Source organism: Genypterus blacodes, unplaced genomic scaffold (genome assembly GCF_046128005.1).
Source record: "Genypterus blacodes isolate CSIRO-AG114 ecotype Tasmania unplaced genomic scaffold, CSIRO-AGI_Gbla_v1 ptg000156l_1, whole genome shotgun sequence".
NCBI lineage: Eukaryota > Metazoa > Chordata > Actinopteri > Ophidiiformes > Ophidiidae > Genypterus > Genypterus blacodes.
Window position 1 is genome coordinate 8,408,878 of NW_027466957.1, and position 10,893 is coordinate 8,419,770.

Genomic DNA, 10,893 nt, shown 5'->3' on the forward strand with positions numbered 1-10,893 from the left:
GTGTGTTAATGCCATTTTTATTTTCTTTATCAACTTAGAAGTGTAACAACACGCATTGTCATAACATGGAAGTAAATGTTTCTTGTGAGAAAAAAAAAAAATTTTTGTTACATAAATCCTGGGAATATTTAACATCCTATACTAGGAAAGAAGCTCAACAGAAATTGGCCCTTTGGGTTGCCTCAAAATCAGAACCTCGCAAAACAGGTATAACTGGTATAAAGGGTCATGAGTACTTTAAATAACACTGGATTCGATTTGAAGTCTCAAAGTACACAAAGTACAAGTTGTCTTCAATGTCATTACTATCTAATTGAATATGATATCATATAATTATATGATATAATTAAGGGTCTTTTCTGAAATAATCTAAACATCCTGGCCCTACCTTAAATGGGGAGACCGATATGATACTGTATATCATTGTTCACCAAAAGTTACTAGGGTTGTGTGATGGGAGTGTGATCAGACATATCGTACTGTGTGTCATGGTACATGCCTCAGGTCTTGTCTACCCTACAGCAGTAATTATTTTTACATGCTCTTGTGAAAGAGTGTCGCCTAATATATCAGTACACACCTGGTGGCACTGATGTATATGAAAATACTTTTGAGGATGATTCGAGAAATGTACCAAAGATAATGATAATGATGTTGGTCAGCAGCAGACATGCCGATTCCTTTTAGAACGATCATTTAAAGAACGATCATTTAGCAGACGCTTTTATCCAAAGCGACTTACATTACATTACCACCCTACGCAGAGGGACGGCAGGGACTCGAACCAGCAACCCTCCGGGTCCTAGGCGGAAGCTCTAGCCACTAAGCCACTGCCTCCCTGCCTCCCTTTTAGTGTCTTTTTGCACAATGTGTGATGTGATTTAATGTTTCGTTTAATGTTAAGCTGTGAAATTAACTTGTCAAAATACTAATTTTGCTGTGAAACAATGCAGCTTTGATGAAACCGTTGCATTTGCACGTTTTTCTTTTCAATGTGGCCACCTTAGATCCCGTGATGCGTTCAGGTACCATCAAGCGTCAAGCTTTTTCTGCACATCCCCCGCTAATACTTCAGATCTTTCACATGCTGCTGTGGCTTAGAGGGGGGATCTGCCTGATTTTGCCTTCCAGTTCACCGTTTTGTTCGGTATTAAGCAAAGTCCCTACCGTTGCAAACACGCGCAACTTCACTGTCTCCCACCTGAGAACTTGAGCATTCATACCGAGCTTTGAGTTCATTTACTGGCGTTAAATTGACAAAGATGTAGACGTTTGCCGGTGATAATGGAGAGTTGTGTCCATCAAAGAAGAGGACATATCAGCAAAACAGCTTGGCCTGATATTCCAGATATTGTGAGATCCCGATTCGCTGTAGAGGGACAGTAATTTCAGCCTGTGATATTATATAAAGCTCCGTGATCACTTCCCAACACACTTCCAGCTCAGCCTCGAAAGCGTCTGTGTCAATTCACCGCCAATCCTTCCAGATACGTCAAATCCGATTCATACCAAAACAAAACAACGAAAATCAATTATCCAATCCAGACCGTTATCCTGTTTATTGTAAATTCAATTGTAGCTTGACCGAAATAGAATAAAAGAATAACGGAAGATCTAAAAGAACGAACGGTACAGGGATAACTACGGATATATGTGTGTGAGCAAGTGGAAATGTACTGTGGGTTATTATTGCATTGTCTTAAGCCAAGAGGCGGTCCGTGCTGTCAGCTCCACTTCTTGTAACTCGTGTCTGCATAAAGACATTCAGTACAGAGGAATGGTGACAGCTGAGAGAGAGGGACACTATACATAGCTGCAGCCATGAAGGACATGTAAGTTTTCTGAATTGCTTTGGTGAATTGCTTTTCTTATTCCTTATTTTCTTATTCCTTATTTTCTTATTCATTATCTATTCATCATTCATTATTTTTTCTTTTACTTGCACAGTTAAATTTTTCTCCTTTAATGAAATAGTTGAACTTGTTGATTCTAAAGAAGTTTAATGATCTATTCAAAATAGAAAAAAGTTAAAAGACAAAATGACTAATTGGATTTCCTGTTAGTAGCCTATTTGCATGTCTGGATGACATCATGCTTATTAAATGTAGAACATTTCTGATAAATTATTCTGGGTAGGATGAGAATTATAGTCAGTTATCTTCATTTTTTTTTTTTGCTTGCACATAGTTTAATTTCTGTAATGTTAATGTGTAGTCTTATCTGGTGTGCATCAGAGTTTCAGTACTGAGCATGTGAAATGACAAACGGGGCAGGCAGAAAGAGACGGAGAGAGGCAGGATGAGAAATATAGTTAAGACTCATGTGTTCTCCTATAATTATGTGGTAATTATGTTAATTGTTCGGTGATCCTAACAAACAGCTTTTGTCACGTGTAAGATTTGACTTTTTAATTTTGTGTGTTTTCTTACATTTAAACAAAATGTCCCATAACTGAATCCTCATTGTCATACAAAAAGTCTACATAAAAGTTAACTGCAGAAAGTAAAGTGCATTGAGTAACAGTGTCACAGTTCCAGTTGTTTGGACAGTGGCACTCCTTATTATGCAATCAAATAAAAGAGCTGCTACTCCTCAACAGAGTTAATAGACATTCCTCACACTCCCCTCGGCTAAAATTCAATGGTGCCAAACTATGGTTGATACACAAACTCAGCCAGCTTCTTCAAGCCAGGGAGGAGGTCTTCGGAAGTGGGGAGAAGACCCTGTACATCAAAGCCAGGAACACACTGACATAATAAATTGGAGTAGCTAAGAAACTGAGAGTTAATCAGTGTGGACATTTTAGGACTTGAGACTGGCTTGACTAGCATTGATAAAATACTAAACTTGATTTTGACTTGGTTTTCATGATTTGACCTGGACTTAAATGGGCTTTTTGAGAGGGGTTGTGAATTCTCTGATGTGTGTTTGTAAAGCCCTCTGAGACATTTTTTATATTAAATATTTCCATTTTTCCAACATTGTGTGTGAGGAAGTGGAGAGAGTCATTCTCATGGCGCAGACAGGCACCTTCAGTATCATGGATCTGAGAGCAGTCCTCAGCAAAACCTGCCTTTCAAGAGCTACAATGGCTGTCAAGTTGTGCAATGGGAGACGGGAGTGCAGAGACAATATTGTAATTTGATTTGGTTTGGTTTATCCAAATGTAATCTCCAGTATGTTATTTGCCTAATATAATAATTTAAGTTAATGTTGATAGATGTTACTGACTTGGACTTTCATCATTTTTTTGAGCATGTATAATTAACCTCACAGTTTGTAATCATCTGTAGCGCCCTTTAGCCATAGTTTTTTTTTTTTTCCTCTCTTTTGTTCAGAAACATCAATTATATTCCAGTAGGAAGCTTAAATCACAGTCATTTCTTGAAGAGTTCCTGTCTTATTACAGTTTGCGCTCTTCTCTTTCGCTCACATCAGGAAACAGAACACCGTGGTCGGTAACAACATCTTTCATGGAAAGCTTCCTTAAAGTGTAAACACTCATCTAACTTAAGATGTCTGTACAAATGTGAATTCAAACGCTATTTTAGGTCTGGCACTTTATAGTAAATGCCTCGTAAAAATCCTTTCCTTTTACCTATGGAGAGCTAATTTTACAGAACTGAACATTAGGTTCTGCAGCGCAAATCTCTTCATGTTCTATTACTCATGTGGAAGGTTACTAATGTAAAACTATAATCAGTTTTTTAAGTTACGTAGCGTGTTTTTATTCAGAATAATATAATTTGTGATACAAGATGTTGATTCAAATGTTTTTCAATAATTTTAATATGTATCAACTGCTCACATGGCTTCTGTTAGCACTCCTATGCTGATGACCCACAACTCATTCTGTCCTCACTGCCACAAGATTCATTCCAGCAAACTCAATAACCAATCAGCTACCAGATTGACTCCTCAAAAGTCAAGCCTACAAAGTCTACTCGGGTGTCATGATAGATGAACAACTAACCTTCAAAAAATGCATCGCTTCAGTTCAGTATTGTTTTAGAAGGTTTAACGTAAAGTAAATCATTTAAAAAAATACATTTTTATTAGTAGATATGCATCAGTCCGAACTGTTATGAATATGAGTCATGAAAGTGTCTTTTCATCAAAGTCCTCACAAGCAAATTAATCACAACAGATAATTGTGAATTATCACAGATAATTGTGACTGTTGAGAAATGTTTGCTGTCTCTCCAGGTATTGGCTACGCATCTATCGTGATTGTATTGGGAATGACTATCCTTCAAAGAGCACAATGTTTCAGTGTTGTCACCTCGAGGTTAGGCAATTCCCTGATTGGAAAGTCTAAGCATGATCACTCAAACCATTAGAAATGATCTAGAAGGCGATTGCTCATCTAGCCTTCAACCAGATGAAAACAGCCCACAGCACTCAACATCACTGTTGGTATTTCTCCATTGGCTTCCAGTTGCTGCCTGTAACAAGTTCAAGTGCACGGTTGAAGACCCAACTATTTCTCAAGTGTCTACCTATTCAGCTTGCCTCTTTGCACCTAGGTCCTGACTGACTAGAAGTTAGCCTCTTCATGCCAATTCAACTTGTTTTTCTCTGCGAACTAGATCGTTGCTTGTGCTGTATTCAAATCTCATATTTATCACATTGGATAAAACCATCCGCCAACAACAAGTAAATATTCCTACTGCTCTTTCTCTAACTTCTTCCTCCATCTACACTTCCATTCCTTCTTGTCTTCGTAAAGCATGGCACCAAAAGAGAAGCTCCAATGCCTGAAGGATTTTCACAAGGACACCCTGAAACCTTCACCGGGGAAGAGTCCCGGCACACGGCCTGAGGACGAGGCTGAAGGAAAGGCTCCTCAGAGGGAGAAGTGGTCCAGTAAGCTCGACTTTGTCCTGTCCGTGGCCGGTGGCTTCGTCGGATTGGGAAACGTCTGGCGCTTTCCATACCTGTGCTACAAAAATGGTGGAGGTAGGCTGAAGACACACAGCAGATAGATATTAAGCCATAACATGGCAAAGAAGTGTTAATTAAGATGATTCCTCTCGTTATCACCCAGGGGCGTTTCTCATCCCTTACTTCATCTTTCTGTTTGGCGGGGGCCTACCCGTGTTCTTCCTGGAGGTGGCACTGGGCCAGTACACCTCTGAAGGAGGGATCACCTGCTGGGGCAAACTCTGCCCCATCTTCACTGGTGGGTACACACACTAAAGTATTTTCAAAACCCTGGCTACGGCCCTGCTGATGAGTTTAAAGATACTCTTGATAACATAAATAGTTTTTTTATATGTATCATAGTAGATATGCATCAGTCTGAACTGATATGATTATGAAAATGAAGCCCTTACAAGCAAATGAATTGTAACTGATCATTGGAAATCTTTGCTGTCTCTCTAGGTATTGGCTACGCATCTATCGTGATTGTGTCTTTGCTGAACATCTACTATATTGTGATCTTGGCCTGGGCACTCTACTACCTGATACAGTGCTTTCAGCCTGAGCTCCCCTGGGCAAAATGCAACCAGCCGTGGAACACACCAAACTGTGTAGAGGACACAGTCCGCAAGAACAAGACCCATTGGCTGGCAGCCAACATCACCAACTTCACCTCCCCTGTCACAGAGTTCTGGGAGTGAGTACACACCCACACCCACACCCACACCCGCACGCGCGCGCACACACACACACACACACACACACACACACACACACACACACACACACACACACACACACACACACACATACACACACCACAGTTTAGTTCATGTAGATGTCATTTCATTTCTTCTGCATTAATGGGTGTGCCTGCCTTCACCACTTTATTATGGTATTTTTTGCCAAGCTCTACTGCTCAACTCAGTCAAGTGTCTGGGCTTGCAAGACTAAGATCACCATGACATAACTTTGCCTAGACTGGTCTGTTATCATAGTCACTTGCGGGGAGGAAATTCACTGAAGCTTACCGATTGCACCATTACACTAAATCTGATCGAAAAACAAATATATTAAAGGACGGGACAGATACAGCCAAAGGGCTTAAATGGGGCTCTGGCTGAGCTGATAAAAAGTTGGTTGCATGCCTCTGACAAGGTAGTTACAAGCTAATATTCAGTGACAGTTCATTATCCACTTCGAAAGAGTGCTGTGCAGTAAGGTTGTTACAATTGTCAGTTGTCACTAATTAAGACTTCCACTTTAAGATGAGATTCCCAACCCCCTTAGCTCCACCCTGTGCCCCCCCCCCCCCCACATTTTGCTCTAAGTCTGCATACTCCTTCCGCCTGCCATTAAGCTGTTATGTGACCGTTTATCCTCTGTAGACGCAACGTCTTGAGCATCTCCAATGGGATTGAAGACACTGGGCCCCTGAAGTGGGACCTGGCCCTGTGTCTCCTAGCAGTGTGGGTTATCTGCTTCTTCTGCATCTGGAAGGGAGTCAAGTCCACTGGGAAAGTGAGTGCGGAGGCTGGATGCTGGTTGGCCTTTGTTAGCGATAAACAGGCCTGCTCACTGAAAACCTAAAGCCCAAGACATTTATTTTATTAAGAGACACACACTGCTGCTCTGTTTCACTTGTTGGCCAGACTCGCTGTCGCTGTGCACAGTTCACTGCAGCTCCTTAGTTCTCTCTGTTGTTGTTAGCAGGAAAGACTCTGGGCCAAATCCAGCAAGAAACTTCATTAAGACCTATTTGTTTGTTATTTTCTTAGTGCCAGGCTTTCATTAAATATCTTGAGCTAATAACATCTTTCTCTTGTGTAGGTGGTATACATAACAGCAACTTTCCCATTTATAATGCTATTGGTGCTGTTGGTGCGTGGAGCCACTTTGCCTGGAGCATCTGAAGGGATTAAATTTTACCTGTACCCTGACCTGACCCGCCTACAGGATCCAGAGGTACAGCCACAGCTCCCTGAGTCCTCATTTCCTCTTTAGAGCTCCCTAACCTAACTTCCCTGTTACCAGTGTTTAAATAACTTTTCTATAAATGTAAAAAAAAACCCAACAACCTTACATGCTGTTTATTCTCTTGTTCATTCTTTTTGCATAACCCAATTATGAAGTATCCTCTGGAATGACTGGACTCGTATTTTAGAACGGAGCAGAAAAAGAAAAAACAATAATAACAAAACCCATTCATGGTTGCACTACCATCAATAATATTCCTGTTTTGACATTATCATTGTCATCTTCATTTGTACACAATGATGAGCTATACAGTATATGATGAGCTGTGAGAAGCGTGAGATAAAGCCATGTCCATTCTGAGAGTGTGGTAAATGAATTACCATTCATTCATATCTACTTTTTCAGGTATGGATTGATGCAGGAACTCAGGTTTTCTTCTCCTATGCCATTTGCTTGGGGGCAATGACATCATTGGGCAGCTACAACAAGTACAGATACAACTGCTACCGGTGAGTTGAGTCTCCGCCGGGGTGTGGGTCTGTAGTGACAGCAACAAACTTCGGTTCCGTCTGTGTTACTTAACAACCTCCATGACATATGTGTGATATAGGGACTGTTTGCTGCTGGGAGGCTTCAACAGCGGTACAAGCTTTGTGTCTGGTTTCGCAATATTTTCCGTCCTGGGCTTCATGGCACAAGAACAAGGGGTGGACATTGCCGATGTGGCAGAGTCAGGTACGAGGGTCGGAGGTGATGGCAGCGGTGATGGTAGGCACTGCTGCCATACAAAAACAAGATAAGACGATTGGAAACTTAATACCACAGTAGTTGAACTACTAACGTGGCACCAGGTGTGCCACTAAGACTGCTGCGCATGTTGTCCTGGCACATTGGTGAGAGGACCTATGTGTATGTACCCATAGGCTCCCTGTAAGCCCAGTTCTGTGGAGCTGTGGAGAGGACTAGCTCCTTGTTTAATGTCTCTCAGTTGTTGGCCATATTTGGATATCTTTCCTACAATTTATTGGCAGTGACAACTCACCGAGCCTCTCTAGGACATTATTTTTCTTGCTCCCCATATGTCGGCCAAGCTGAAATCAGATCAAAGGGTTAATTCTGTTTTCTTCCCCTTCTCCCCATCCCCACTCTGTTCTCCTTCCAGGTCCTGGCCTGGCCTTTATTGCCTATCCTAAAGCTGTGTCCATGATGCCGCTGCCTACATTCTGGGCTATCCTCTTCTTCATCATGCTGCTGCTTCTGGGCCTCGACAGTCAGGTCAGTAGTACCCAGTTGCCTTGAGTGGCTCCTGTGTGGCCAAACCAAATGTGTGAAACATATTCAGTGTCTCTCAGGTCAACATCTAATATCTTCAAGGTATCAAATGACTCACAGACAAGAAAAGCAACTCAAGTCTTTAGGCAGCATTTGAAAGCATATCTTTTCCCACAGAGATGTATTCTCTTGAAGACTTAATAGACTTTTACATCACACATGATTGTTTCTAGAAGTCAATAGATGAGTACCAAGACAGGATCATCTAAGGAGACAAAACACAAGTTTATCCCAGAGGGATTTTCCAGCTATTGCATTTCCTGCTTCCAAGTGTAATTTTACTCCTGTGCTAACTCAGTCCTGCACATGGCCAACTGCTCCTCTCAGCCAACTCAGCCGACACTCTGAATGTGTGCATGAGTAAATGCTTGTGCAAACGTGACTTTCCATGAGTTATGACCTGAGGTTACATAAAACATCTTGTTTTGGTGTGTAATTTATGTTAATTCATTATTTGGATTATGAGGCAATGAGGTGACACAGGAGACAAAGACAATGATTCAGTATTGTTTTGTCTCTGTTGTCTTTTGGAAGCAAGAGGCAGTGCTGCAAAGTGGAGCCCATTTTAAATACTGAATACTGCCCAACAAAGCTTTCATTCACTAATCACTGGTTTGAATCGCTTTTGTCCTTACAGTTTGTTGAAGTGGAAGGACAGATTACCTCCATTGTGGATCTCTATCCAGATATCCTAAGGAAGAAATACCGGCGAGAGATCTTTATAGCCGTTATGTGTTGCATAAGCTATGTGCTGGGACTTGCCATGGTAACGAAAGTAAGTTCACAGACATTAACTTGAGTGAGCCCCCTCACAGTGAACACATATTTTGTTTAGAAAAGGAAAATGAGAGTCGATGACTTCAGATCAACAACAGAAATGATGCCAAACACTTTCCACTTGCCTGGTGACTGCTTCATTGTCATAACCAAATATGGTTTAATACATACTCACATGCTGTGTGTCTAAATGGAACAATTCAGAATGCTGTTCAGTAGTTAACTGTGTTTCAATGTCATCGCAGCACCTGTTGAACTCTGCCACCGTTGGCAATGTGCCATCATTCTCATGTGTCTCTGTCCCCCACCTTCCCCTCTGCATCTGTGCTCATTCTGCTTTCATGTCCCCTCTCTCCCCTCAGTCTCTGTCACTTTCTTTCTGTCTTTCAATATGTCTCTGTGAGGTAATTGATGCGACTTTCTCTCTTTGCAGGGCGGCATGTATGTGTTTCAACTCTTTGACTACTATGCAGCCAGTGGTGTGTGCCTTTTGTGGGTTGCATTCTTTGAATGCATTGCTGTAGCTTGGGTTTACGGTAAGTGAAGCAACTCAGCGACGAGCTGTGTGTCATTTATCAAAGCAATGGGAGTTGGAAAAAAGTTACATCAGTGGTCTCCATGGTGGTAAACAAACAAAGGCTCTTTCCATGTCAGCAGTAAATAACCTTTACAGGCTTTTGGCACAGACATTGGGGGCGTATCACAGGGATCGGTAATGTCTCTTAACAGTGACCTTTTTGTTGGCCATGAGTCCTAGAGGCTACATTTGGACCCTTGGTTTTACCGCTACAGTACCTACTGTTCTTTGAGCTCATAGTTCTTGCAAATGTCTGGCATATGTTTGCTCACAATTTTTTTATTCCCTTTCTCTTGGATAGGAGCTGATAAATTCTATGATGCTATTGAAGATATGATTGGCTACAGACCTAACCCGTGGATGAAATGGAGCTGGACAATAATCACTCCTGTCCTCTGCATGGTGAGAAACCAGCAGCAGCGTTGGGGTGTCATTTGTATTATAGGTTATTTATTATTATTATAGGAGTAATGATGGTTCAGGCATCCTGTGCTAACCAGCATGTGTTTGTCTCCCAGGGGTGCTTCATCTTCTCCCTGGTGAAGTACAAGCCTTTGACCTATAACAAGGTGTATGAGTACCCAGATTGGGCCATTGGCCTTGGTTGGTTTTTGGCTCTATTGTCCATGATCTGCATCCCCATGGTGATGGTCATCAAGATCCTACAATCAGAAGGAACCCTGATAGAGGTGAGAGGATGACTCTGTACTGCATGCGTACAAATTCACGAATCTCCCATGTGCTGATATCATCAATGGACTAATCTCTCCTTTCTGTCTTACGTCTTTTTCTTCTCCTTTACAGAGGATCAAAGCAGCCTCTGCTCCAGCAAAATCTGGCGTGAGCTCGCGGCCTAAAGAGTACAGCCTGAAGGACAGCGAGCTAACACAGCCCCTGGACCCAAATGGGAGCAATGGCTTGATCAAGCCCACCCACACCATTGTAGAAACAATGATGTGAGCGCTCTCTGTGAGAGGAATAAGACTAACGTGCTTTCTGTATTATTATCACATTTGCTAACTTTGATAATAGTAGGTTTACATTGTCCAGTATATCTGGGTTGGGAATATTCAGTTTTCATATGTACAAAGAGAGACATTTATTATTGTCATTTATTCCGTTCTATTTTTTTACTACATTGATATTGTTGGTGTTGTAATTGTTGCTGTACTTGGCACAGATCTTAATTTAGACTTTTGAGGTAGAATGTTTCCTGTGTTTGGGACCTGATTCTGTATAGAGGTTTGGAGGAATATGCTTCGCCTGACAGAAATGATAAAGTAATTTATCACAACTTCATAGCCACA

At 41.5% G+C, this 10,893-nt stretch overlaps 2 protein-coding genes across 2 annotated transcripts in view; both read left to right on the forward strand.

Moving 5' to 3' along the window:
- abtb1 (ankyrin repeat and BTB (POZ) domain containing 1) overlaps positions 1–10,893 on the forward strand; it is a 75,576-nt gene that overhangs the window by 7,515 nt on the left and 57,168 nt on the right. The window lies entirely within an intron of this gene.
- On the forward strand, positions 1,754–10,681 carry LOC143013376 (sodium- and chloride-dependent taurine transporter-like). Its single transcript, XM_076166973.1, has 14 exons — positions 1,754–1,832; positions 4,730–4,959; positions 5,048–5,182; positions 5,386–5,620; positions 6,312–6,444; positions 6,754–6,888; positions 7,306–7,409; positions 7,511–7,635; positions 8,063–8,175; positions 8,870–9,007; positions 9,443–9,545; positions 9,888–9,988; positions 10,105–10,275; positions 10,391–10,681. Exons 1-14 carry the CDS (start codon positions 1,822–1,824, stop codon positions 10,544–10,546), a joined length of 1,890 nt encoding a protein of 629 aa, XP_076023088.1. The 5' UTR covers positions 1,754–1,821; the 3' UTR covers positions 10,547–10,681.

Coding starts and splice junctions, on each gene's coding strand:
- LOC143013376 (XM_076166973.1), top strand. Junction 7,410..7,510: donor TACAGATACAACTGCTACCG/GTGAGTTGAGTC, acceptor TGTGTGATATAG/GGACTGTTTGCTGCTGGGAG. Junction 9,546..9,887: donor TGCTGTAGCTTGGGTTTACG/GTAAGTGAAGCA, acceptor TCTCTTGGATAG/GAGCTGATAAATTCTATGAT.